This window comes from Harpia harpyja, chromosome 12 (assembly GCF_026419915.1).
Source record: "Harpia harpyja isolate bHarHar1 chromosome 12, bHarHar1 primary haplotype, whole genome shotgun sequence".
NCBI classification, from domain to species: Eukaryota; Metazoa; Chordata; class Aves; order Accipitriformes; family Accipitridae; genus Harpia; species Harpia harpyja.
In genome coordinates this window covers 27,740,620-27,768,438 of record NC_068951.1, presented here as the reverse complement: position 1 = coordinate 27,768,438, position 27,819 = coordinate 27,740,620, and the positions used below count along the sequence as shown (strand labels likewise).

The 27,819-nt window shown below is 45.8% G+C and overlaps 2 protein-coding genes across 6 annotated transcripts in view; one reads left to right on the top strand and one right to left on the bottom strand.

Moving 5' to 3' along the window:
• U2SURP (U2 snRNP associated SURP domain containing) overlaps window positions 1-6,028 on the bottom strand; it is a 47,767-nt gene extending 41,739 nt beyond the window's left edge. For 2 of the 5 annotated variants that reach the window (XM_052802724.1, XM_052802725.1), the window contains exon 1: window positions 5,875-6,028. In XM_052802724.1, coding sequence (XP_052658684.1) covers window positions 5,875-5,919 — 45 coding nt within the window. In that variant the 5' untranslated portion in view covers window positions 5,920-6,028. The remainder of the gene's footprint in view (window positions 1-5,874) is intronic. The other 3 variants (XM_052802722.1, XM_052802723.1, XM_052802726.1) reach the window with 2 other exon arrangements.
• A 9,241-nt stretch (window positions 6,029-15,269) lies between these two features.
• PAQR9 (progestin and adipoQ receptor family member 9) lies at window positions 15,270-23,572 on the top strand. The gene has a single exon (XM_052804037.1). It carries the CDS (start codon window positions 15,926-15,928, stop codon window positions 17,171-17,173), a length of 1,248 nt encoding a protein of 415 aa, XP_052659997.1. The 5' UTR covers window positions 15,270-15,925; the 3' UTR covers window positions 17,174-23,572.
• Window positions 23,573-27,819: the final 4,247 nt, after the last annotated feature.

The following is a 27,819-nucleotide window of genomic DNA, read 5'->3' as shown; positions in this document are numbered from 1 at the left end:
CCAGCAACAGAGCAGATGATATTGCTCAGAAAGGCTTTCAATGCACAGTAGCACGCAGAGATTCTGCAGGCTAACAGTGGGAAAGCAGGCCAATGATCAAAGAAGTCTGGAAGTCACTGAGCTAGAAGTACAGCGGCACTCCCCAACCCACCACCAGGGACCACGGCACTGTGGAGCAAGCCACCCCGAACGTTAGCCCAGCAACAGAATTTCTACCAAGGCGCACTCTGAAAACTTCTAAAAGCAGTTTTAGCTTTTAGACCAACTTTATCCCACAGCAACTAGCAGCTTTGCAGATCCACATTATTCTCCTCCTTAAACAGTTCTTATTTTTAAGGTCTTCTCTTCCCATCTATAAATTTAGTTCATACCTTTGGTACTGCTTCTGACCATCCAAGCAACTGTACCCACAAAGCACAAGATGAAACGATTCTTGACAAAATTACACATTGCTGTCTGCCAGTTTCTAAATAGCAATTATTTAAAAAACTAATTCTCACAGCACTGCACTTTACATCCATCTGCACTGCCTTCACAAAAGGGGTGATTTTGTTTCCTTAAGAGTTACACCAGCTGAGTTGACTCAGCAGAATCACAGTGTCTTTCTAACATTCACAGAGAGGAGCATTTCAGAAGATGCTGCCCACCTGTCTTGAAACCTGGAACAGGATTATTTTTGACTCTTCTCATCATGTTAAGTAGCTCAACTGAACTAACTGTTGGAAGAAACATACCCAAAGCTCTGTCCTGCACCTGATGATGTCTGAGATGTGAAGATAGCTCCTTCATGTTCAGAACACTGACATAAAAAATGTGATGAGTCCATCTTTCAGTCATTGCCAACACAAACAATCTACCAATACCCTCTTACCCCCAATTCACTGCCTTTACCGCTCTGCATGAAACCTTCCTCCCCCCCCCCACCGCCCAACCCAGACTATTTTGCAGCTGGATCACTTTCTCAATCACTTTCACTACACAGGTCCCTCAAAGAATTGTGCCAGCATAACTTAAGTAGCAATGCAGGCTGCTGAAATGGCATTCCAGTAAAATATGGCCCTGTCAAACCACAGTCTTGGAGGTCAGGTCACTCAAAGCTCCATTACTGAGTCTAGCCAAGTTTACTCAACCTTCAAAAGAAAAAAAAAAAAAAAAAATCTTCAAAGGACCACACAAATAAGATTTATGACAAATTCTTATCAGAAAGCCAAAGCAAAGAGCCCTCTCTCAGATTCTGATGTTTAAATTTTCTTCCAGCTTCATGGCAGCTTCCAAAGAAAACAAAGAGACAACTGCTCTCCCAACTGCTCTCTCCTTCCTGTCAGCAGTGCAAGTGCCCACAAATCCAGCTCTTCATAGTTTCTCCAAATTTAATGATCCCTAGGTAAAACTGGCACAATCATGTTATTTCACAAATATTTAAAATACACTCTATAACATAAGCAAACAACTTTTTTTTTTCTTTTTTAATTAATACTGATGCCATTTAGTAAAACAACAAAGAGCAACAAAAGCACATGAGCTGCTAATAAAACCCAGGAAACAATCTGTGGGCCTTCCAAATGCTGAATGTTATTTTTACAACTGTAATGGCTACAACTTAAACATAAATAAAAGCCCTGCCCTTGCAAAAACTAATAGCTTCAGGGTAAACTGTTTACAAGAAACTCTGGCATAAGACACTCTTGCCCTGCTTCAACACTTTCCACTGACTCTGCCCCCATGCTGGGCAGCTGCTCACACTAAACTAGATCACTTTTCCCAATCTAACTGATCACCTAGGAAAGAGAGTGTTGGGGAGGTTCAGCCAAACCTGCAATTCACAGTAGGTCCCTCCAGGGCCTCTTGCTCTCACGTTAGCAGAAGAAAACCCAAATGAAGTCAGTAGGCCCTCCGCACACCCACCCCCTGCCCAAATCATGCCAAATCAACTAAAGAGGACAGTGTTTGGGAGGGAAAAAGTAGCTACAGCTGGGACTGGTTTGTGTCAGCACTGTTACCAAGGAAAAGCAAATGGAATCACAGCTTAATTTAAAGATGTTAAAATCCAACAAAGGCAGGGAGGTTCCCACCCCAACTTATCTTTTTTTCATCTTCCTTTCTCTATCAAACTGTCTAGAAAACAAATGCTTGCAAACACCTGCAAAATATTTTATAGCTAATCTATTTACTCTTTATATTTACTGGAATAGCGCAAATTAGTATTATTTGCTATTTAAATAGACATCACTTGCAGACACAAAAGTAAATGGAAAATGGTTTTCTCCAAACTACTTGCAAGGAATGATATTCCATTATAACCTTAAACTCAGATGAACAGGAGCTGCCAGCATTTAACTTTCTAGTGCCAGAGAGGACATGAGAAGGACACCTCCTTTTACATTTCCATCAACAGAGGAACACACTTATGCATGTCCTGCTCCTAGTCACCAGTTGAACAATACTACAGGGAAAGTTAAAGATCATGAGTTTCACCATCCTGCAGAATGCTACATCTAACTGGAATTCACCATACATACAGACTTTACATCATCACTCTTCATACACTTTAACTTACCAAGGAAACCTGTCCATTCACAAGCAAGTAATCACTGTTCTTCAACATTTAACTAACATATAAATTACTCAAAGCCTGAGAAACGCATTTAAGATTAAGGAATGTTGTTAAAACTTTTTTTAGAATTTAAAAGGGAAACCTACAGCTTGGTCCCAGTGGATAATCTCTTCTGCCACATGGTACACAATTTGTACAGTATTACATGTAAGAACAGTGGACATACAATATAGTCACTATTCTCAGAAGATAAAATAAGAAGATGGCAAAGCCGTTGAACAGCGAATATTTCATTACATCAAGACAATAACTGAATATAATCAGTATCTGCCACTTCAGAATCATATCCTACACTGACGATCTGTGCAGTCTTGGGCAATCTGTATTTCCTCTTCCTTAATTTTGTCCTTCTTTCCTATTTAGATTTCTGGAAATCTCAAACACATATCTTGCTATCCTAATCTCAAAGTGACAGAGGAACAGATGATGCTTTTGCAACACTTTTCACATCGGAGACTCTCAAACTTATTGAGAAGCTGACAGTATCATAAAAAGCAGCTACCACCACAGCGACATAGGCAACAGGTGCTCCTGGACCTGTACCATCTCCAGCGATGGTTTTCAAATAGTGAATCAAACAGATAATGCCTAACTGAAATAAGCCTGATTTTACACTATAAAACAAAATAACGGGCTAGACATTCAGAATCAGTACTTGGACACTAAGACCGAAAAACAACCACCACCCATTCTGAAGGGGAGAAACTGTATCTTATTGTAAGTGTTAAAGCCTTCAATTGCTAGGCCACAGCTCTTCACAGAACACAGAAAATAAAATGTCACTGTGTCTTCCCAGGAGGTAGCCTAGAAACCAGCAAAGGCACATCTTGGAATTGCCACTGAAACGTATCCTATGGAGTCTGAGAGACATATTTGTTTTGCAAGTACAATTATTCTTATAACTTGCAAATACAAGGCACCAAAAGAAATGGAGCCTAAAATTTCAATTTCAATATGTAAGTAAATGAATCTTAAAATTATTAAAAATATCAAAAAGTTTGATAAATAATTAAGAAATTGAGCAAAATGATTATTTACTTAGATTGTTAAACCATGAACATTTACATACACTCAACTGAAAATACACATTTTTATCCTTGTGTGAATAAATTCATTACAAAAAATAAGAATATTACTACTTTCAGTACTGTTATGTCATACTTCTTTCTGCAGACATCTGAAAAGTATCTCTATGTATATACATATCGCAAACATTCATGCAATGACAAAAAAAAGAGACACCACATACACCCCGACCCCCCAAAGAAAGTTGAGGTTGAAGGAAATAAATCCCAAGAGCTAGGCTTGTCTTATTTTATTTCACTTTTCAACAAAAATGTTCTCATGGATCCAGGTAGGTACTATCACAATTTTCTTTGGCACACAGAATAATATCGACAACACAAAACAAGTAAGATCTAGAATGTAAAGCATGGGAAAAAGACTACTGGAAACACAGCATATACATCTAGAGTAATGGGAAATTGAGGGGTAAGGGGCAACTGCACGAAGATGGCAAGATACAGGACCTCCTCAACAGGCCTCGACAGATTAACACATGTTTGACTTTACATTCTGTAGTACTCCACTAACTTCAATGGGATGGATGACTTAGTATGAAGAGTTAAGTGTCTGCACATACCTCTGCAGAACTGAGATCTAGGACAGAAAACAATTCTTGTAAATTAGCTATTATTGTATATAAAAAAAAGAATATCATCAGTACAGAAATAGTAAATGACAAAACAGAAAATTCTATGATGTAACTGTGAAAAGAAAGGGACCACATCTGGGTTGGTTTTGTGTACCATGTTATCGGTTGCAGTAATCAACAATTAAATTATTATTCTATGTCTAATGATACTTGAAATCCCAAAATATCTTATTCCCTGGAAGCTGTTCTCCCTAAATTAAAACCTACTTTACTACTGAAGTTTTCTGTCCAGCTCTTACTTGCAGTTCTAAGCCAAAGGCAAGATCCAAAACAACGTTTCCTGGCAATATTTGGAATAGATCATAAAAGGGAAATAAAAATAAAACTCTCCTACTCTAATAACGCCAACTGGGTAAACATGCAAAGGCTCTTGGTAACTACATTTCAGCTAGTTCCCTAGCAGAAAAAAAAAACCCACGAAAAAACAAAAAAACCCAACTGTTTTAGCTGAATACAAAAATCTGTAAAAATTAATCCATATAGCACTGGAAATTCCTAAGCCAAAACGTGGCTCCTCCCATGACTGATTTATAGACTCACCAAAATAAAAAAAAAAAATTAAAAAAAAAAACCCAAAAAACCCAAACCCACCCACCCCCCAAAACCCAACTCCACACCAAAACCTGGAAGATTTATATACTTCTGGCCTAAAACCTGCAACAAAGCTGAGTGAAAGGGTGTCACTAATCGCTAATACTCAAACCATTAGGTGCCAGTCCGTCCCCCACAACGTTATCTTACCCACTGCTCTCTCGGCAGGAGGCGATGCTTAGAGAGCAGCCAGCCAGGCGCTGGTTTCAGCGCACAGCTCTGGACAAGTTTGCCAGAACTCCTGCACTACCTGGACTTCTGGTCTGCAAATCCAACAAACAACAGTTACAGGAAGTAGAGCGGGGTGCAGTGAAAAGAGCGGGGAACGCCACAGCGGTTTTGTGAAATTTGTAATTTCGTCGCAAATCAAAAGAAGAGGCTCGATCACAAATCATCGTTTTCCTCCGCACTCGCAAGCTGGGAGCTAACCCCACTCGGGCTTCGGCCCACGGGGGGGATCAGGGCGCCCAGTAAACTCCTACACGGGCACGGGTACGGCTCGGGCATTAACCGACCATCCGCATCCGACGCCGGGGACGTGCCGGTTGGAACAGGACGACCCGCGCCTGCAGTCACGGCGCGCGCCGCCGGGCCCCCGCTCCCCCGCCCCCGCATCCCTCCGCCGGGGGCACGGGGGCACGGGGACGCGAGAAGGCCGCTGCCACCGGCCCGCGACAGAAACGTGCCCCGGGGCCGTCCCGGGGAAGCGGGGATGCCCCGCGAGAGGCCCGGGCCTCACCCCCGGCCCCGCCGCGCCACCCCCTTCCCGCCTCCCCACCCCCTCCCAGGGCCCGCAGTCACCCCGGGCAAAGAGCAGGGACGGAGCGGGCCGCGCCGCCCGCGCCTCGCCGCCCCGCCGCTCCCGGGCCCCCGCCGCCGCGCCGGCAGGCGGCGGCCGTGCCCCCCCCCCCGGCTGCGGAGCGGGCCGGCGGGCCGCCCCGCGGAACGGCCTCACCTTCCCACTGGCTTTCTGCGAGCCGCTGGGCGCCTTGTCCGCCATCTTGCCTCTCCCCTCGCCCAGCCCTGGCGGTGAGGAAGCGAGCGCCGATCCCACCGAGCCCGCGAGCGGAGGGCGGGAAGCCGATGGCCGAGCCACCGATGGGGCGGCCTCCGAGCGGGCGGGGCGGGGCCCGTCCCCACGTCCTCTCCTCAGCGGCGCGGCGAGGCAGGAGAGGGCCGGGCGCTGCGTTGGCAGCGCGGCACCCCGCTCCGCCCGCAGCCTTCTGCCTCGGGCGGTGCCTGCCTGCCTGCCTCCCTCCCAGGCCTCCAGGTCTCACGTTAGCTGAAGAAAACCCAAATGACGTCGCTAGGCAACCCAAATCAGCCTAGCGACCGGCTGCGGTAAGAGGCAGCCAGCGGCGGGAGCCCGCGCCCGCCCGCCGCCCCTCGGTCCCTCGGCGGGCGGCCTGGGGCAGAGCGCGGGCGCGGGCACGGGCCGTGCTGCTGAGCGCTGCGCTGTGAGGAGGCACCGGCACCTGTCCTGCCCGGGTGACGGGCGCACGGTCCCGCGGGAGGAACCCCAACGCGGGGGGCCGGCGTTCAGAAACAAAGCGCTCGCCCGCATTGCCTGAGCCCCTCGGGGACTCAGTCCCCTCAGGACTCCCAGGAGGGGAGAGGACCGTGCAGATCCTACGGAGCCTTTTTTAATCACCAGATGTTTCCCACAAGACATGAGCAGGCAACAGCTGGGAACAGCTCAGGCTGCCCACCGGTGAACCTGTTCCCTGGAGGCAGAGGTGGGATGAGTAGAGCAGTAGCAGGACTCAGCCGAGGGCACTGGGGAGGCCCGCGGGGTGTGTGGGGGGGTGGTGTGCGTGTCCTGTGGGGCAAGTGGTGTGGAAATGCCGGGAGCGCTCTTGGTGCACACCAAGGGCCCAAAACGTGTTTTGCGTGGGAAGGCTTCACCCAGGGTCAGGCTGGGCAGGGCGGAGAGCGTGTTGTGCAGCTGCAGAGTCCTGCGCTTCGGCCATTCTGCACAGCTCTGCTCGTCCACTGATCCGTGTCCATAGACACTGAACGGTGCGTGGTCATACAATTTGGAGGCAGGGCTTGCCCCTAAAATTCTAGCACAGTGAAACAGAATACTGTTTTGAACAATGTCAAAGTGTTACATCGAATCAAGAAAAGCCCAGGAATAAACAGTGAAAAGGATAGCACAGCAAATCCTCCTTTACTGGGTTTGATAGCACACCACCACAGCAACTTTCTTTATTGAACATTGCTTAACAGGAGATTATAACCAGAGGTCACATTACATTTATTGTGAGTCTTGCATTCCTGTGCTGTTACAGATTTTCGGCATAATGTGAAAGGTGCTGGGGTTGAGATAATACTTAAGGAAAAGACAGTGCATACACAGAAATGAATGAAAGGTTTAAATCCACCAACTCCTGACACCTACTGCCCTGTGGGTGACGGGAGGGAGCAGGGCCTACGCTAGTAACCGCATTTCTCAGCGGAGGATGACGCGGGAGCTTCCAGAAGAGGCAAAACGAAAACAAAGGGAGAGGGTGAGGAGGGCAGGGGCAACGGCAGAGGACTGGAGATTTAGAAAGGAGGGCAAAACCCTCAGGAAACCTCACCTGCTGCAGGTGTGCGCACAGCTGTTGCAGCGAGGTGGTCTGACGAGAGCATGTTGCTCTGCCAGTAGCTATCGTTAGGGTCAAGGTTTGGCTGTGCACCTTCTCGCGGCTACTGGTATAGTACAGGTCCCAACGCTGGCGGTCACGTAGATCCTAACAGGACTGAGTAGGCTGGTTAGTGGCAGTAACACGACAGCGTTACGGAACCGAACACTCACTCAGGAGCTGGACAAAAGCCTCCCTCGAAGCCCGACCGACACGCAACCCCGGCACCGCGGACAACACCCAAGCGGCCCAGCCCGTCTTCCCGCCCCTCTGGAGGGCGGGGCCGGCCGGGGGGCGGGGCCGGGCCGCCCTCCGCCGCCGTGTGCGCACGCTCCGGCAGGGGGCAGGGCCAGCCCGCCGCGGGCAGCCGGCGGGGACCTGCAGTCCCCCGGCCGCCGGTAGGGCTGAGGTTGAACTTACTGCATTATATGATTTCTACTTACAAAGTCACACCAAAAAATAGAAAAATAATAAATAATAATCATTCTGTAGATGCACATTGCTTTACGCTGCAAGCAAATAAGCGGTTGACCGGACAGTGCTGCTGCAACTAAGAAAAAGGTGAGGTACACAGAGAAGGGTCATGGGGCAGAAATACGCAGTTCTCCCAGCTGTTCATGCCTCCCTCCACCGTTTGCAAAATAACATGCAAAATTTTCTCGTAGCGGATTGGCAGCTGAGGATCAAGAGGTACCAGATGTTTACTGAGCTCCCTTCAGCCATAAGCAATTACAACAATAAGCCTTTGCTCTGCCTACAGCTGACGCAGTACCTTACCGTCTAGGCCTTCTGCTCTGGAGGACAGCTCTCAGTTTCTGCAACCACCTGCATAGCTTTCTGTGGGCACCCCCAGGCTTTGCACAGATTTGAAGTGGAATCGCTGCTGGCTTGGGGGGGAAGGAGGGAGAAATAAACCCCACCCCTTGACAGCAATTTTTGGGAACAATTCCATCAGTCTTTTTATGATTTTTTTAGCTCCAAACTTGCCTGTAGAGGAGCCCTTCAACAGGAAGGAATGGTGTTGGCCAAGGAGCTTTAGAGATGGATTAGGCAGGATCTTACTGCTTCAGAATCCAAGTCAAGCCCTTCTGTTCCCCCATCTTTCTCCCTGTTTTCTTGAGAACCACTTCACCAGCCTGCAGAGGCACAGGATTAGTGTCATCCGTGACCTGCTTTGGGATTTTTTTTAACATGGCTGTAGAAAGAGGTGCAGCAATGAGTTGGAAGCAAACCAGCTGGGGAACCTGTACTGGATAGAAGGGGCACTTAGGGCCACCGGATGAGACAGTAGATACTGCTCAGCTCTCCTAGGACCGCGTTAATAAACCTGGTATGAAAGAAAGACTGACACTTCTAGGTAAAAAACAAACATCTAGCTGGAAAGAGGAATGTGCCCTTGGATGCTAGAGTTTTGAGGCCACTAATGTTTAGAAAATTTGTGCTCCATTTGGCCTCAATCCCTTTATTTAATCCACCTCATTAATCCTTTTTAATTATCTACCTCATTGTTTAAATCCTCTGCTTACTGCTCAGCCTCTATGCTCTTTTGTAATTAATAAACTGCACCAAATTAAGAGCATCATGATCCAGAGCATGCTATGAAAAACAGGAAAGGGAGTTTCAAAGGTCATCTCTGAAGATAATTTTTCAGAATGAACTGTACTCCTGAATCTGTGCTATTTATAACACATTGCAATAGTACAGTAGCACTTGTGTACAGTTAGTGAATGACAACACATGTCAGTGTCTTAAGCATAATGGGACAGGAAGGGGAGGGGGGAGAGAGGGAAGGAAAGGAAGCAGTGAGATGCAGAAAGCTATGGAGAATTAATGCTGGAAAGGGTAGGCTAACAATATTGAAAAGGAAATATTAGACATTTTTCATTATAATGCAGTAGGTCTGGTTGCATGCAGAACTGGGAGTTGTTTATTAACTGTTGTTGCAATGACAGATATCATTAGGCAATATACCTGGGAAAATCATGAATTATCATAAATAATTAACACTAAGCTACATTAAGTAAACCACATGCTGTGGTGCATTACCCTTGTCTTTCTGGCTGTTTTCTTCCCCACTTTCAGAGGAGATCTTTCCGTGGCTGTCACCCCAGGTCAGGGCGCAGCTGAACTGCTGCAATCCTTTTGCAAAGGTGGGTGTGAGCAAAGGGGAGAAGAAGGCTTTAAAGTGCTGTGGAAGTTCCCTACCCTGTAGCAAAGGAAGCACGTCTAAGGGCACAAGGTGGGCAGATCAGGAGCAGGACAGAAGTGTAGCTGCTGGGTGTACAGGTTTGCAACTCTCTGAGTCATTTCATGCTCTCAGTAGTGGCTCACGGATCCCTAAAGCCACAGGCGATGTGTGCCATTTCCCCATTGCTTAGGCAGCAGTCTTCCAGCTTCTTTTCCCTTATTCCACCCTCCATCTCCTCCCACCCGAGACTGAAAACTGCTAGGCAAGGATTCTCAAAATAGGTAGATTCACGCTCCCCCCCCATGTACTCACATGTTGCTAGGATGCTATGGGTGTGCAGTGCAGCTGGAGAGCAGGGCAGAGATGAGATGAGAGGCAGGCAGCATGCGCAGCTGAAGCACAGATAGCCTGGGCTGAATTGAGATGCTTTAGCAGGGACCCCCCCAGAACAACAAAAAAGAACCAGAGAGGGTGGCTGGGAAAGGGTAATTTGGCTCCAAGGTTCCCAGCAGCCTCGACGTGTTGCTACTGCTCTGTTTGCTGTCTCCTGGCTGGAGCCACCTCTATGTTACTACATCTCTCAGTTCTGGTGCCCTACCTTCTCTCAGCTGCGAGTCCTGCTCTAGCCCTGCCATTCAGCAGCCGCTTTCCCTTCCAGGACCTCACTGCTCTCCTGGGACACGTCTTACCGGGGAACCCGGCATCTTTCTCCCCCTGGGACTCCTCAGGCGGTGAGGCCCGTTACACAAACCAGTCACAGGGGCAACATCTGACTTGTACTGTCTGGCTGAGAAAGGTCCGTAATTTGCAGTGTATTTTCCAGGCATTAGTGCAAGTATCAACTGAAGGCTTAATTCCAAAATTTCTCCTGCAGCTTCTTGTCAGAGAGAATTACCCTACGTGGCTGGCATCCAGATGTGCAAATTTATCACCTGTTTAAAAGCATGGAAGTTCAAGATGAGTGCAACACCAGTCTTTCCTTTGTCCATACCAGGAGTCCCTCCTTGGAGCTTACTAACAGTGAATAGCAGTTTGTGCTCTGAAAACACTCTCACTCAGCACGTACATACGAACAAAACAATTTCTTAGCCATGCACTTTGTAAGTCAGGGTTCAGTCCTGCAACCCGTGCAAAGGTCAAGTTGTACTTTGCTCTTGCTGTGAGCCCCTGGTAGGTGCAACAGTGGTGCATTCTGACCACAGAAAACACACATGAAATATGCATACGCCAATACACTATTCTTCATCACGGTGAAACTAATGTCACTGCAATACTTATGTTCGGATTTGCTGCTGTCCAGAAAAACACAATTTCTAACCCTAATCTTTCAAAAACAAGAACTTAAAAAAGACAACAACCAAACATTCAGAGAAATTTTCTTAAAAATGTGAAGTGTTTTTTCCCAGTTTGGTGTGTTTAGAGTTTTTTCAGATTATTTCAAATTAGTTTTATTGCTGGTTTTTAAAGCATGAAGAACACAAACCTGAAAATATTCAACTTGAAGGTGAAGAGGGAAGAAAACTAGAAGCTCCTAGTGAAAGAGAGGTTAAAATGAACATTGCTATGCAACCATGATGGTGTCAGTTATTATTATTCCCTTTACCATATCTAGCTTTTCTCACCTCCAAGTGAAGCTTTAATATACAAGTATCACTTCCACTTTTCTTTATCTATTAAGGACTTATGTTTATAAGGTATAATTGTCCTTAATTAGTTTACTCAAGGAGGAGAAAATAATGCAAGGATTCCTGTCTATCCAGTCTGAAAAAGATAGTGGGGTAGAATCTCTAAAGGCAAGTTAATCTCTTCAATATTAGATCAAAGCACTGTGCCTACTCAATTATTACAAACGATTGTAATCGCTGCAGCAGAAAGTTACCCATCAAGACATTATTTTCATGAGATTGATGCACACTTGAGAAAGGATAAAAAAACCCACATAGAACAAAAGGACCATGTTTGTATGTCTGTGTATCTCTTAAGATGTTCTCCCAGAGAAACTGCAAGTGTGAGCTGTATTAGACAAATTTAGATGAGGCTAAAGCCTCTTTCTTTAACACCTACTCTTTTTAAATAAATAGAGACAAATTCTACCCTCACTCATGATCAGTGAGGTTCCACGGAAGATGTCAGAACAGAATCAGATTTACTAAAGAGATTTTAGTGAAGAAGGATAAAAATCCAGAGCAAACAAACAGGTTAAATGTTTTTACTCAGATAAAATGTCTTATGAAGAAAGAAATTGGTAAAATCTGTCTTGAAGATGAAAATACAGAAAGGAAAAAGAAATGAAAGAGGGAGACAGAGTTGTATGGTAAAGGATTATGTCAAGCAAGAGCTCTTAAGATTGACGTTCACCAGCGTGAGTGGGTTGAGGCTGAAGATATATCTTCAAAAGCATCTTAAATCTTCCGAACACCGCCATTGCTTGTTCATAAGAGGACTTTCTCTCTAGTGGTAGATTTAAGTTAATTTCTTTACTCACTCAGAAAGGCAATGGATAATAGGAGGGCTAAGTACGACCTCTTCCCTAGTGTGCCAAGTATGTTAGAGCGCAAAAGATGAAATTAGCTTTTTTTTCTAACCAAAAGGCATAATTTCACTGGGGAGGGTTGAAGTAATTCAGAATATCTTATAGGGCTTTTGACATTTCAGACAAAATGATACCTTGTGAAAGGACTTCAACAATGAATAAAACAGAAGTATAATATAGAAACAAACTCACATTTGGTATTTTAGCACATCTTTTTCTATGACTCTTCAGCCAGCACTGATTAACATTATCTTCCATTCCTTACCTCATTAGGCAGTACCTTCATCAGTGTTTTAAGTGTCTTCTCAAAGCCTATTTGGAGAGAAAGCCTGCAGAAAATTCTACACATGCTAGAAGAAACCCTGGTATATGCTGACCATGCCCTTCTAAATATAAACTCTGGTTAGAGAAATGCAGAGGCCTCTTCATGCACTACATTATGTGGACTCCTCTATGTGACCTCCAAATGCCCTGATTTTCCCTGGCCTACCACATAATAGTCATGTAATACTAATCTTGATGGACTACATATGAATAAGCGGCTATTTTGAGGTTGTAAGTGCTTTAAATTGTAAGGTTCCCAGTACACTACTCCACAGCTGGCTTGGGAACAGAATAATTAACTGAACGTAAGATGTATGCAGTTGTCTTTATGAAAGCCCAATCTGTCTTCAGAGACCATCCTCCCCTGTCAGGAGGCAGCCTTGGAAAAAAGCAAAAGAACCAGATCATTAGTAATGAGTTTCATTAACGTGGCTGCTAAAGCTACATTGCTGTCACTTGGCAATTATGTGAACTGTGATCTTTAGAAGCCCTGAGATCTCCCTGGCACTTTCTGGCCAGACAAGGAGACCCAGGTTATGCGTGTATCACATCAGCAGAGCACTCGGGACAAGCCAAAGCCGGATCCCCGCCCAGAGGCAGAGAAAAGAAAATTTATATTTATTTTACACTGCTTGTATTTATCTGCAGCACAGTGTTAACAGGTAAACCCACCAGGGACAAAGCTAACAAAACTAGATAGCCACCACAGGGGCCTGTGCTTCCTCCAGAGGAGCCGGTATGTACAAGTCTCTCAAGTGATTCTGGGCTCTGCAAAAAGCCCCCATCCTCCTAAATATTATTTCAACACATCTTAAATATTACAGGAAGACATCAATAGTAGGGAGACATTTCCAGGCATTTATCTTCTCTGCAGCGTTAGTGCGTATCTTCACCCATACCCAGACAGTCCAGTGGCTGGCGGAACTGTGTCAGTCTTGAAGCACAGGCAAACCCCAGCTGCTCCTCCCAGCCTGGGCTGCCCCCCGTAAAACCACAAACCCGGGGGGTGTCTCTCGCAGGAAGCCAGGCGATACCCTGGTACTCCCTGGGGCATGAGGGCTTAACACCTCCCACAGCCCTGAAAGTCTGGAGGTTGTAGGAAAGTCAGAACAGGTCGAACAAGCCCTGCTGCCGCTGCAAGGCCAGCAGTTCCCAATCAGCGGTGGATGCTGTTGTTCTTTAGACACCATCTGTTGCAACAGCTGCTGGTGGCTTTCCAACAGGCTCTTTAGCGCAGGTCAAAAACCAGATTGCTCCCAGTCAACCAGCTCTCCTTATCTAACCTTGATGAGGGAGGCTGAAGATCATGGTCACTTTGGTCCTCTTCCCTAAGGCCTGCAATGGCACTCACCACCGTAAATTAAAGTATCACTCAGGGACTGGGAGAAACTATCACCAGAGCCCGACCGGGAGCGGCTGCGTGTGTGGTGTGGTGGGAGCAGAGCAGGGGAGGAGGTAACTTCTAGCTAACAGGGCAGCCTCTCTAGTACAGGGCAGCCCCATGAGAAGCCTGACCTCTACCAGAGGCTGAGCTGTTTTCATTAATTCCAAAGAGCCTTTTCTCTCCCTAAATCACACACTGCAGATCCCACGGCGAGTAGGGCCCTGCTTGCTCCTGGTGCAGCTGAGGCTCACCACAGGTGGGTTATGCAGAGCCCTCCGTCAATCATTCCTCGAGGAGCGTCAGGTTGGTATGCCCCTGCACACTGCCAGGCACCCCCTTGAAAACACATGGACATCAGAGCACATTAGGCCCGTTATCTAAAAACACGAGTCTCTTAATTTAGTATTTTACTCCCCCCTTGGCTTTTCAGCACTGTTCAGTTGTGTTTATTTTCCTAGCAGGACTCCTGTGTAATTTTTATAAAGATTATAAGCAGTGTCACCAGTCTGCCCTACTTTTGACAGTTCCATAAAATCAATATTTTTGCTGTAATGAAAAATGCATTGAAAATCACTTTCAGCATCACATTTTCACTACTTTTTTGTGCCAGTTTTTAAAAACCTATTTCTGATTACCTCCTTGTTCAGAGGATTTTTCATACTGTCATGATTCACTATTGAATAGAAGATTTTTATAAAAATCTTTGGGCAGGATATTCTAATAACACTGGACCTCCATTTATACTATATGACCATACGCATATATCTGAATATCACCGTGTAATGCATACATTTGAAAACCTAGAGCTATCAGATGTTTAAGACCATCTGAAAACCAAAAAAAAAAAAAAAAGGAAAAACATTGAAAGAGCAGAGAGCAATCCCTCACTCTGGCTCCTACCTGTGCCTGCAACAGTTACTTACCTTTCCGCACTGCCTTCTCTTTACTTCAGACGCGTTAAGGTACAGTAACACCCGTACGGTGCTTTTCCCTGTATTTTTATATTCCAGTTATGTAACTGTGCTGCTTGCATAACCGCACCGCCGGTAAATGTAGGATTTGGCTAAGGATCAACGCAGAGCAGCTACTGTCAGCCCGTTCCTGAGTCTCCCTCCCCGCCGCCCCGCTCGGAGCGCGGAGATAAGGTGGGTGCCCGGTGCGTCAGTGTGACAGACACCCTTCGCAGCCTGGCCGGGAACGTTTCGCCTAAAAGAACCTTCGCATTCATTGCACGAGGCAATGTCGCCAAAGAAACCAGGTCTCGGGCGGCCTCACTGTGAAGCACACACGGCAGAAGTCCACCCAGCTGCCAGATGTCCCCTCTCGGGGGGGCATTTCCCAGGTCTGTCCCGCCTGCTGGGGATCTCCCGGCCCCGCGGGGCCACCGCCGCCTCTCTCGGGGCTTCTGCCCGGCTTTCGGCACCCGCGCCGGCGCAGCCGCGGCGCAGGGCCGGGCGGCAGCACCCGCAGCCCCGCGGACAGCCGGGGCCGATGCCCCCTTTGTGCTTTTTACACCGGAACGCCCCCGTGGGAAGGGCCCCGTACCGGGCGGCGTGGGTCTGCTCGCGTGTCCGCGTGCCAGCGGTTCCTGCCCGCGGGAGAGCTGCCGACGGAGAGGGGCCCTGAGGGGTCTGCGCTGCCCGGGCCCGGGCCCGGCCCCGGCCCCGGCCCCACACCTCGCCGCGGGGAGGCTCGGCCGGGGCGGCGGCGGCGACGGCGGGGCTCTCCCGGGCCCGGCTCCCCCCCCCGCCCCGCCGCTGCGGCCGCATCAATCATTAAGGGCGGCTCGGGTGTCCGGCGCCTCCCTCCCCGGGAAACCCTACCCGGGGCGGCGGGGGCGTCTCTCCCCGCTCCCCGGGAGCGCTGGATGCGCCGCCGGTTTCCAGTTACCGCGATGCCGGACGGCGGGGCGGGAGGAGCCGCGGCGGTGCCGCCACTGCCCCTGCTGCAATGAGTGATGCTGCCGGGGGCGGCGGCGGCGGCGAAGCGCAGAGCCACCGCGGCTCCTCCGCCGGCGGCTGCGGGAGCAGCGGCTCTACCGCGCCCGGGCGGCGGCGGCGGCGGCGGGGCGCGGCGGCGGGCGGCGGCGGCAGCGGCGGGCCGGGGGCGGCCGGGGGGCCCGGGCCCTGCAGCATGCCGGCGGGCGAGGGGGAGAAGGAGGAGGCGGTGCCGCCTCCTCGCCCGGCCGCCCTGCTGCGGTGGGACGAGGTGCCCGAGGACTTCGTGGAGTGCTTCATCCTCTCGGGCTACCGGCGGCTGCACTGCTCGGCGCAGGAGTGCCTGGCCTCGGTGCTGCAGCCCACCAACGAGACCCTCAACTTCTGGACCCACTTCATCCCGCTGCTGCTCTTCCTCAGCCGCTTCGGGCGGCTGCTGCTGCTGCGGGGCGCCGGGGACGTGCCCTTCCACCACCCGGCCCTGCTGCCCCTCTGGTGCTACGCCTCGGGGGTGCTGCTCACCTTCGCCATGAGCTGCACGGCCCACCTCTTCAGCTGCCTCTCCCCGCGCCTCCGGGCCGCCTTCTTCTACCTGGACTACGCCTCCATCAGCTACTACGGCTTTGCCAGCACCGTGGCCTACTCCTACTACCTGCTGCCGGGGCTGAGCCTGCTGGACGCCGGCGCCATGAGCCGCTACGTGCAGCAGCGGCTGGGCTGGCAGCTGGACTGCAGCCTGCCCATCGCGGCCTACCGCGCCCTGGTGCTGCCCGTGGCCCTGGCGCTGGCCGTGGGCTGCACGGCCGCCTGCTGCCGCAGCCGCGCCGCCTGCTGCGCCTACCCCTTCGCCGTGCGCACCTTCGTCTTCGCCATGCCGCTGAGCATGGCCTGCCCCATCATGCTGGAGAGCCTCCTCTTTGACCTCCGCACCCGCAACCCCACGCTCTTCGTCTACTTCTACCGGCGCTACTGCTGGCTGCTGGTGGCCGCCTTCTTCAACGTCAGCAAAATCCCCGAGCGGATCCAGCCAGGGCTCTTCGACATCGTGGGGCACAGCCACCAGCTTTTCCACATCTTCACCTTCCTCAGCATCTACGACCAGGTGCGCTACGTGGAGGACGGGCTAGCCGAGTTCCTCAAGGCAGCCCCGGCCGCCCCCACCTACTTGGGCACCGTGGGGTATATGCTGCTCCTGACGCTCTGCCTGGCCGTGGTTGTCAGGAGGTTCCTCAACGTCGCAGACCTCTGCAAGCAGGACTAGCTGGGCCAGCGACCCTTAGGACAGCGACCACCATACCAGTGACCCTTGGGCTGGAGACCCTCGGGCCGATGACCTTCAGACTGGCGACCCTCAGACCGGCCCCGCCGTGTCCTGAAGATGCTGTGAAACCCGGGGGAAACGCACCTGTGGAGGAGCCAGGTCCCTTTCACAGAGGGTTGCCAGAAAAAATGACCATGGCGGAACTGCTCGTGCTCTTTAAACTACTAGGTTACCAGGGGAAGCAAGCAAACACTTACTGGTATGTTGCTGCTTAGAGCATAAGCTGAAAAAAATATGGCTCTGCTACTAGGAAGAATGCATGAACTGCGAATGCCACTTACTAATTTCATAACAATTAGGTCTAAACTAGCTCTGTATATACATATATATGTATATATCTAGCTATATATTCATTAGCTAATATATACGTGTATATATATATACACCTGAAGACACTTGTGCAATGATTACTCATAGACTTTTAATCAACTCCTGTGTGAAATTTCCTAGCAGTTTATGCACTGACATTTATCTTCCTCTGTGATACTGTAACAGGCCTTTGCAGCCACATACTGGATTTTAAATGCAAACAAATCGATAGCTATCTATAGTTTCTAAGGTCTTGCAGCCTTTGCAGCCAGGGAACAATAGATTTAACAGAGAGAGGAAAAACAGCTGTGAATTATTACAGAATTACCAGTTCATGGAGACACTTTAATTAGACAGACAGCGAGTGGTTGGTGTAGCCACTCGGATACTAAAATAAAATAGAGGGATATGTAAAATAAGTGAACCAGAAAGGGGTCAGACTAGTTTGGAACAGGGGTGGGGGGAGAAGAAGGGCACTGCATAATGGCATGGCTCTTCCCCCAGCACGTCAGGAACATCTGCTGTGTTAAGGGGGTTGCTAAGGGGCCCCTTTATCTTCCCTGGTAATTCACCCCCAAATCAGCCCTTTAGAGTCAAAGTCAGATGCCAGACTTTCTATAAGCCCCTGCCAAGCTCAGTGGGAGTTCTGTGGATGTAAAGAGAGTAACTGATGCATGAGATCTCATTCTGGATCTTTTAAAGAATTACATGGAACTGGTTTCTTCTGCTCTTTAATTAGAGTACTCTGTCAGATTTACCATCCTAAAATTAGTTGCAGAATATGGTACTGCTGCATCTCAGTTTCGGGACCTAAAATCTGGCTCTACAAGTACTGGACACTGGCACTTTCTCATGGTTCCCCACTTTTTCCTATTTTGATTAGTTGTGGCTGCAGCTGGGTGTTCTGAAGTCCTCTTTCAGAAGCTTCGGGGGAGTTCAAAGACAAGAATTATGAGCTATTTTCCAAAGCAGTATCTTTTCACAGCAACCCAGGTATTATCCTTCTCACGCGACAAATGGCTAACTATAGGTTGAACTTACTCTCTATATAAAGAGACATTTTTGTAAACTATGTGCAGATTTTAAATGGATTTTGATTTTGTCTGGCAGAACAAGTAACAAGTATGCAATAATATTACACAAGGGGGTTACAACTTGAAGTTCAGGTGAGAAACTGCTTGTATACCCCATTTTCACAAAGAAGGGTGGTACTTCCTTAGGAAACGCTGGTGTCATACCGCACAATAGTGTAGTGGCTCTTTAACTCAGCCTCTTCGGCCCTATTGTGGAAATTCATTTCTGCTTGGGTCTTTCCCACTTTCATGGACATGGCATCTGAACCCCAAGGAAATGTTTTGAGTCCAATCCCATAGTCTTCTGTAAGACAAAGCCCCCTTTGTTTATAACGGGAATATAGGAAGGACTATAGCTAGGGATTATGAGGTCAAATCTTTAATATGGGTCAGAATCATCACAGAAACCAATAACTGATATGTCCTGTACCAATGTCAGCTTTGTGAAAATTTCCCTATGAAAGTGCATAAGCTAAAAGAAAATGACACCCACTTCATTTTATCTTTTATCTTAACCCATTTTAACTATAATGGTTTGGATCTTTTAGATTCTCAGTGAATGATGAGAATGGCCTAACAAAAATACGTATGCTTTGCCAGCCATAATTCTGCTAGTATATAATTTGTGGTAGGGTCACACGTGGTCTTACAAAGAGATTGGCTAGAATTTTTCTGAAATAGCAGTTTCCAAACTGTGGCCTCTTGAGTTATCACTGAGGGGCCATAAAAACCAGCGCGGCCCTGTGTGGCTGTCTGTTCTGTTTTCATTCACCAACCTGCATTAAAAGGAAATGAAAACTACATGAAGTATTTTTAATTTTACATATTTTCATTAAATTTTGTCATAAACATGGCATTGCTTTATTCAGCTGCCAATAAAGCAGAAAATGATCCGTACCACTGGGAGAGGAGGCTGGTTCACAACACTGTTATGCTTTGAAATGCGCTTTATATTGTGAAAAAACCCTGGAAGCTCACAAAGAAAGCAAATGGATCAAGACCTGCAACGATGTCATCCTATGAATTTCTACCACTGCAAAAAGAGGCCAAAATCTTTGAGATGTGCTGTATTCAAGTTAAAATAATAGAGGCATAGTAGTTAGAGCCCAATGACTCATCCAAGTTTCAAAACTAATTATGTAGAAAGGGTTTGCCTGGGAGATGCCACTAGCATGTCCAACCAGCAATTAAAAACTAAGAAAGAAATCAAAAAGACCGGGGACAGCAAATCTCAGCACTAGAAGACAGCTCAGAAACAAGCAACAGTAAAAGCCAAATGTAAAAAAAGGCTTTTAAAGCATACTGTATAATGAATTATATTTGTGCTTGTCAGTCACAATGTAGAGGACATCTCAAGAGGCAATGTCAAAAAAAGCTGTTGCTAACTTGTAAAAATACATTTGATATTTGCAGTTAGGCCACACAGGGTCGTCTATATATATCTCAACGACAGATAACAGTATAAAGGTTGGATCGCAACCAACTGCAATTTTACTGGAATCTTACTGCTGTTGTCAGAGTTGCCTGTGAGCTCCAGTCACACTGCAGATTTGGTACCTGGCTCTGGTATTAAGAATATTGCTTCATTTAAAAGTCTCTGTTGGCAAAATGTTGAGGCATGTGTATGAGCCTGAGCACTTAGTGGAATTATTTGTAAGTGCTGGTGGCAAGTACTGCTCTCTGAGCCACTGTAAGCAGGCTGTATGAATAGGGAGTGAATGGGTACAGGGAGATGTGAGTAGATTTTAAGAGTTCTAATTACTGTATGTTTGTTCGTTTGTCTGTTTAAAATATGGCTACAGATTAAAAAGTTACAGTAAGTGTGGAGAATATCTAGGGAAATGCTACCTGAGTGTCTGTGTTTATTCAGTGAAGGACATGTATGTAGATAATTGCTTTATTTGCCATGTCCAATAGCCAGTCTCCATAAATATGGACAGAACAAAACTGACTTAAAGAGGTTAAAAGTGGAACAAGATATCTATAATTATAGTGCTTGAATTTGCTCGTGTAGAAGTGAATGCCAGCATTTGTGTGGCTTGTAAGGGAGCGGGATCTCTTTTTGGTGTGAAAGCACACATGGCTGAACATCCATAAGCATGTCCAGAGCTTAGGCAGGAGGTCTAGCCTGCAGACTAGATGCGTAAGGACATCCCGGAAAACAAACTTTTTTTGCATAAGTACCTGTCGTAATGTTTTTATTGCCTGGGTACCTGCCATAAGGTCTACACTGCTGACTCCACAGCTCACCTTTAAAACCATAAAGGCTTTTCAGGCCTTCTGTGGTAGAATCCATGTGGGGATGGGGGGTGAGGTGAGGACTGGAGCACAAGGGGGTGGCCTGAAAACGCCTGTGTGTCTTTCCATCTTTGGCCAACACTGACCTTCAGACTGACATACCTGTGCCAATGTTGAACGAACTGGGGCCAGTTCCCAGAGTGTTGGTGGCACAGACATCCCCCCCCTTGCAGTCAGCATGTGCCTAGAACTGCATTCTATGCATTGGCATACATTCAATAAGCTTAGCTTCTGGGCATTTCCAAATAACTGGTAAGCTTCAAGCTCATCTTCAAGTAAGATTGATATACCTGGTCTGTAGTAATTATCCCATGTTCTGTGGTGATAACACTATTTCTTCTTCTGCAGTGTATTCATTTGAACATCACTATTCAGGATATCTATGCAGCTCTGAGCTGCTTCGTTAGCAAGACTGGAGTCTGCAGTCTGGAAACAAAGGGAAAGGTTTCATCTGCATGCTGCACTTGTAGAAATTTAGCAGTTAAAAGTGGAAACACATTGTTTTTTGCTAAAATGATAGTTTTGCTAGTTGTCCAAGTGTTGTGCTTATTATTTATTTGCTGAATCCAGCTACTATGTTGGGTTTTTGTCAACAGTGCACCTGCAGAAAATGACAGTATGAAAGTTTTACTTCATGACCAAGTAAACTCTCTGAGGCAGCACACTCATAAAGTATTATTGCACTTAACTCAGTTGATTACCATCCACATGCCTTACAGAAGCAAATCATACCTGTAGTAATTGCCCAGATTATACTGTTTTTCATTGCCTATGAGAGTAAAAATGACCAGGTGGCCAGTAACAAGCTAAGGAGTCAGGCACTCCTGGGTTCTTATCTCTGCTTTGCAACTACCTGTTCTGTAATCTAGGGCAAGTTGTTTAAGCTGTGTTCATTTTGAATGAATTTAATTCATGTAAAACACTGGAATTGTACCAGGGTTGAATTTGACCCTCTGTGTCTCAGTTTCCACATCTGTAAGATGGGGACAATATACCTTACCTACCTCGCAGGGTTGCTCTGAAGACTAGCTAATGTTTGTAAAGCACTTAAAAATGCAAAGACCCTCCTAGGTGCTAAGAAGAAATATTACTGAACTCCGGCAGAGAGAATGTTTTATTTTTTGTAGCTCCTCATCTCACAGGGAAAGGAATATGAACGTTTCTAGATCATGAACTCTTGGGACAAACCCTTGTCATTGCCACACTCCTAGGAGGTTCACATCCTGTGTCCTTTGGAGCTGATGGCAAAATTTCCACTGGCTTCAGGCGAGGGGCAATCAAGACCTAAGCAGTAGTAAACAGGCTGACTAAATGCTTAAGGGTTAGGAGTAAAGAGAAAACTTACATGAGTTAAGTATTCTTCTCTTTAGAAATTCTCGCTGGTGACCTGTACTGAGGGGCATTTTAATGCTGACATGAGGCCTCATTGTTCATTTAGCCATGGACTGTATTCCAGTTACCAATGGAGCAAGATTTCCCATCAGTGTCTGTAAGACTATGATTATGTCTCAATTGCCATTGGGAATTTCAACCTACTTCAAGCTACTTCTTATCAGAGTAAAAAGACCTTAAATAAATGAATCTTTTAAATAAACACATGTAATCACTTGAGAACATAAATTATATTGATCAGACAAACAACTTTCTCTTTTCCCCTCCCATTCCCCAAAACCAACAACATGGAGCCAATCCTGTTCTTGAGTGAAAACTGAACTTGGATCTTCTTATCACATACGTGTACTCTTCCTTTGCCGTGGAGCTCTGACTAATCATCCTAACCCACTCTGCCCTTCTCCTGGAAGGACTGATATAAACAGCACCACTGAGTAGAGGACAATGTTTTTAAGAGCTTTTCTAACTGGCAGCAGTAGTGGAGACAAGAAAAAAAAAAAAAAAAGGCAACAAAGACATCAAAGGGTTTGAGTGGTTCATTAAGTCAAAGTCTCTACCATTAGAAATTCACCCTATCTGAGTATATTCCTAGCTTCTGTTAGACACCTGTAAGTCAGGGCTACACAACCAACACCCAAGTTACAGCTGAGACTTCACCCTCTTCTCCTCAGATGAGACACAAGATGCTGAGGAAGTGTCACATGCACTGAAAGACACAGACCTCCATTCAAGACGTTTCATGTCTTGTAGCTGGGTGTGGAATAAAGTCAAATTATTTTCACAACTTGCTTAAACAGATGCTGCTTCATTCCACTGAATTCAGTAATAAGTTAATGACCAAGACAAAGGAAGCAGGCTTTTGCTTAAAGTTCCCTGTAAGGAAACACCACCAGCAGACTTATGCTTTCAGGGTAATTGCTTCCTGGGCCATACGCAGAACATAGAGGATTCTGAAGTAGGACTTCGCTATTTTATGTGAACGCCTTAGGATTTGTGGTTGTAGCTGGGGGTTAATAGTATGGAGAAACAGTTTTATAGCAAGTCAATTCTGTCTGCTAGAGATTCAAGCACGCTTTAGTAAGAGGTATCACATTTAAGGGTCCGTGCATGCAATGAACAAAAAGTGTGAATTTTGTTTGGTTCTCTTGGGAGGGTTTGAAAATTTACTCTTTGTACACTTTTGGATGCTGACTACTGTATATGTAATGACTATGCATTTTTAGCAAAAAAAAGGTCTGAGCTGTAAATAAAGTTGATTCTGAGTACATTTTTGCAGAAATGCATTTATAAAGTTTTTTCATTTCTTAATATAAATTACTGTGACACCTGTAAGATCAGAAATGTGTTGAATGGAGTTATCTTCAAACACACATGTTGTTAGATTAAGTACAGGAACTTCCAATTCTTGTACAGTGGTGTTGGTATTTCTGAAAACAGTATACCACAGCAGAAGTATTGTTGCCATTTTATTGCCTTTTATATTTTAAAGCAATAAAATAGCATAATTGCCTTTTTAGTTCTCCAATATCTATGCTAACTAATTAATGACAGGCATCCCTGTTATATTAAAATTCAGTAATATGTATACAGAGATCAGTGTTCTGCCTACAGTGCTTACTGAAAAATCATGAAATTGGTATCAACAGCTATGTCAAGAATCACAGCAAAATATTGACTACAAAATGAAGAGGTCTGTTTGGCATCAAAGTCTCCCATTTGGCAGACTAGGCATGTTCCAAGTGGCAGAATATTGTTTTCAGTCCAAGTCAGGCACCAAAAAGCACTCAATGAACTGCAATTACATAAGTATCTGCTTTAAGCCTTCTGTGTCAAAATTCAGCAGGACACAATGTATATGCCCAACATAATTGCAGGCACCCCCTGATACTGTTAAAAGGCTGAACACAATGGAAAACTGTAGGATCTTCTAGCTGAAGTTTCTAGAATTCCTTCAAAAGTTCTAAAATTCTTGAGAGCTCTTATTTGCAGAGTTTGTACATCCTATTTGAAATATGGTAATGACTTCCAAGTATTTGATGAGCTCAGCAAAAACATCCACTGCCAGCTCACAAACAGATGCTTCAAAAGACTACATCCTACAAATAAACAAATGCTTCAAAAGACTGCATCCTACTGTTAACATTTAAGGCCTTTCATAATGTTATCGGTAGGCTCTGGATCTGACTGCTGGACATGAACATGCTGGAGGAAAACTTCACAAAGCTGATGGAGCCAGTGAGGATGGGAAAATACTGAACAGAATGGAAAGCAACAAAAGTCCCTGCTAGAACAGGTAATTTATTGAGGTCAGTACCTCAGTCTTCAGCTGAGATGGCTCCATAGTTGTTTTGATAACCCCACCGGAAATCTGAAGGCAATCTACATTTTGTTACCATGACATCACTTCTCTGACAAATGGCCCTAAAAGTCAAGACAGTGTATTTATGGAGGAACAAAGGGACATCTGATACACAGCTGTAACCTTCAGATTTTATTCTCTCATCATAGGATAATGTATGGTTAGTAGAATCTGTGAGTGGAGATGAAACTCATTAAAAATTAAAAAGCTGGTAAAAATGAAAAGAAAATCAGTATTAATGCTAAAGCTAAATCTTGGTTTCAGTAATGAGAGCCTCTGGGGCAGACACTACAGACGCACTCTTCTGCATCAGAAAGCCCTCTATTACAAGGCGGATTTCTTACCAAGAGTGGCAGTACGCTTCTGTTAGTGGGGAGCTGGAAATACTTCTCTTGCCACGGACCACAGCCTTTGGGTATATGATATATGCTTTACAGAAGAATGACAGCAACAATATCACACAATCTTTTTGGAGAGTAAACAGTTTTATAGAGTCCTCTAATTTGAGTCTCTCCTGCCTCCAAGATCTAATCCTTTCATGTCCCTCCTGACTGATGAAATATGAAAATACAGTTTTCCTTCATTTTTGGTGTTAAGCATACTTCTGATCTATTATCCTCTGTTTGCTAGAAAACATCTATTCTTTGTCACTCTCCTCTGTTGTCCTGAGGAACTGGGCAATGCCACCCACTTGTACAAGAAGAAAAACCTTGATTTTTCCCTCTTTATATGCGGGGTGCTCTGCATCCGCAGTCCTGGGGCTATGGAATTCAATCACTGGCACACAATAGCATCCCAAAATCTCAGCTTTTCTTTTTAGCAGCACTTGGAAAGACAACTATGAAATGTCAATGGGGTGGATAACAAGAAGCAATATCTGAAGCACTCGGAAATAATAGAAATAATGAGCAAAAGGTAAACAAGTCCCTTGGGACAGCTTCTCTGATACCTCTGTAGACACAGGCATTCTCTCTCTTATTATTCCAAATTTAGCAAAGCTCATTAAGCACATGCTTAACTTTAATATGAATATATGTTTATCTTTGTTCATTCACAAGGGTGAACTTTTCCTCGTGTTTAAGTGTGCTATAGAAGCAGAGCCCTAATGAGCAGACAGTGCCAGAGAAATGCTGCCAGCAAGAGTTTGGCACAGCAGATTCTGCCATTCAGCCCAAAGGCAGTGTCCTACCCTCGACACCCAAGACTCACATTCCCTCGGCTGCCTTAGTCCTTTAAAGCATTCTCCTTTCAGACCATTGTCTGAAATATTTTAATATGAAACAAAGAGCAAAATACATATGTGAAAGCTAGAAATGCACCAACTTAGTCATGAAATAAAACTGCAAGTTTTCCAACTGTAGCAATTACAACAACAAAACATTGTTTCTTATAGTCTGGTAGAAAACCATAGCTTGGAGTAAACCAGTCTGGAACTGTAATCAGACTCACTGAGCACTATAAAATACATTCACTAGCCAACCTGGTTAAAAAGAATGTTTATTTCTGTATTATATAGACTCAAAGATTAAACACAGAAGCCAAATATTCTGTGTGGAATACCTTTGTCCCCAGCAATAGAGCATGTTCCTTCAAACTGTGAGTATTCCACTCCAACAGAAGCATGCCATATCCTTTATTTTAAAGTTCAGATGTACTTTGGACAATAAAAAATAATTTGACTTAACTGATTTCAGTGAAACATAGGGAATTGAGGGTATACAAGAGTGGAAAACCCGCTCAAATGCAATATTCAGGTTGTATAATTAAGATCACATAAAGTCACGGCTAACTCAGCATTCAGCAGCCCTAATACCTCAGAAGGAGAATACAGCCAGTATATGTTAGGATCTGCTTCTACTGAGATGATCAGTAATCCAAAGGATATAGTGAATTGATATAATGAATGGAAAATAGTATTTCCCTCTGTTACTTTGATTGAGGTCTCCAGCTGCTACCAACAAGACATTTTAGAAGTCTTCCTTATTAAAGGAAAAAAGGGAAAAATTAATCTCTCATGAAAAGATTTGTTGATTTTGACTTTGCTGGCAGACTTGTTACATAGATTTGCACAAAGCAAATGAACTGGTGGACTTACAAATATTACCAAGTGAAGTAATCACTGCTTTCTCTTCTGAAAGTCACAGTGACTTTCTCCAAGCAGAGCTACTGAAGACCCACAGTCACTCTGGCTGTCTCACCTTTACAGCAGTTGTGGCTTGGAGTGCAAGTCCTCTGTGGAAAGTACTGGCTGTTCACCTAGCAGTATCAAATGCAGTTTGATACTTTTACTGATGCTTTTAAATAACCCCAAGAAATGTTATTCACTAGCCAAATATGCACATATAGCTAACAGATATTAATGATTTTCAGGCTCTGGAAGTGTCGCGATTTCTAGCTTCGGTGTCAGGGCAGAACTGTCAGATATGTCCCAGACATGAGTGACTTCCAGCTTATTACTCAACATTAAGCACTCTTTGTTTTAAAAGCCGTTTCAGTCACCCAATTTCTCATGAATGAAACAATCTGCAACAAACAGGCTGGTAAATGAAGTCTCTAAGGTGAAAACTTCCCGTGTGTACTATAATAGATTAGTGGTAGTGAGGTTCCCTTCACAAGTGATTCATGAGCTAAATTCACAAACAAGCACCAGACTCAATTCTCTTCCCTTTGCATTTTGCCTGGAAGGCACAAACAGGCTCGAGAAAAATTCTGGCTGGTAAACACCCCTCTGACCCTACTTATTCCCGCATCACATCGCTCCAGTATTGGCACAGAGGATGCAACAGGAATGCAGAGTGGCACAGCACATCTCCTCTACGCTGCACTAGTCCATATGTGGCACATAGCCCCTGATGATCCCACCAGGGTTGCCCTCACACATGAGCCAAAGCAGCCTGAGAACCAGGCAATTACAGCCCTGCCTGCCTGCTGTGCCAAGTGAACCTCAGAATAAAGAGATTCAGGCCTGCTGTTCAGAAGAAAGTTTTGCAACATTAGTGTGTGCCCAGCAGACCTGTGGAGGACACTGAGGTCAACCAGCAGGAGTTTCCTAGACAAGGTTTGGTCTTACTCAGTTTTAAGAAAACAAACCTCAATTTTCAAACAACTCAGCCATCGGTGCCCTGAAACCTCAGAGTTTGACTGAATCCTCATAT